At 45.8% G+C, this 216-nt stretch overlaps 1 protein-coding gene across 1 annotated transcript in view; it reads left to right on the top strand.

Moving 5' to 3' along the window:
* Window positions 1-216, top strand: part of LOC119594649 (ankyrin repeat family A protein 2-like) — a gene marked incomplete in the record, with an annotated part of 8,059 nt that overhangs the window by 2,272 nt on the left and 5,571 nt on the right. The window contains 1 exon segment of the mRNA XM_037943698.1: window positions 62-177. Within this exon segment, the coding sequence (XP_037799626.1) occupies window positions 64-177 (114 nt within the window).

Raw genomic sequence — 216 nt, 5'->3', positions numbered from 1 at the left:
TATTAGTTATTTATTTCTCAATCTTTTTTTAGTTACACACACTTTCTCTTCCTGATTTCAGAGATGAGTTCCTCCTCGGACGACGATAGCCACATGATTGTGAAGGAAGAGGACGTAGGGGATGACATGGACCTCTGGGAGTCTCAGCCACGGAGGTCGGCCTTTTCCCCCTATAGGGTAGGTCATGAGGGGAAATTTCTTGCCCTTTCCTTGTGA

This window comes from Penaeus monodon, chromosome 34 (assembly GCF_015228065.2).
Source record: "Penaeus monodon isolate SGIC_2016 chromosome 34, NSTDA_Pmon_1, whole genome shotgun sequence".
Classification (NCBI taxonomy): Eukaryota; Metazoa; Arthropoda; class Malacostraca; order Decapoda; family Penaeidae; genus Penaeus; species Penaeus monodon.
Note: the sequence above shows the minus strand (reverse complement) of the source record. Positions and strands in the feature narration are given on the sequence as shown.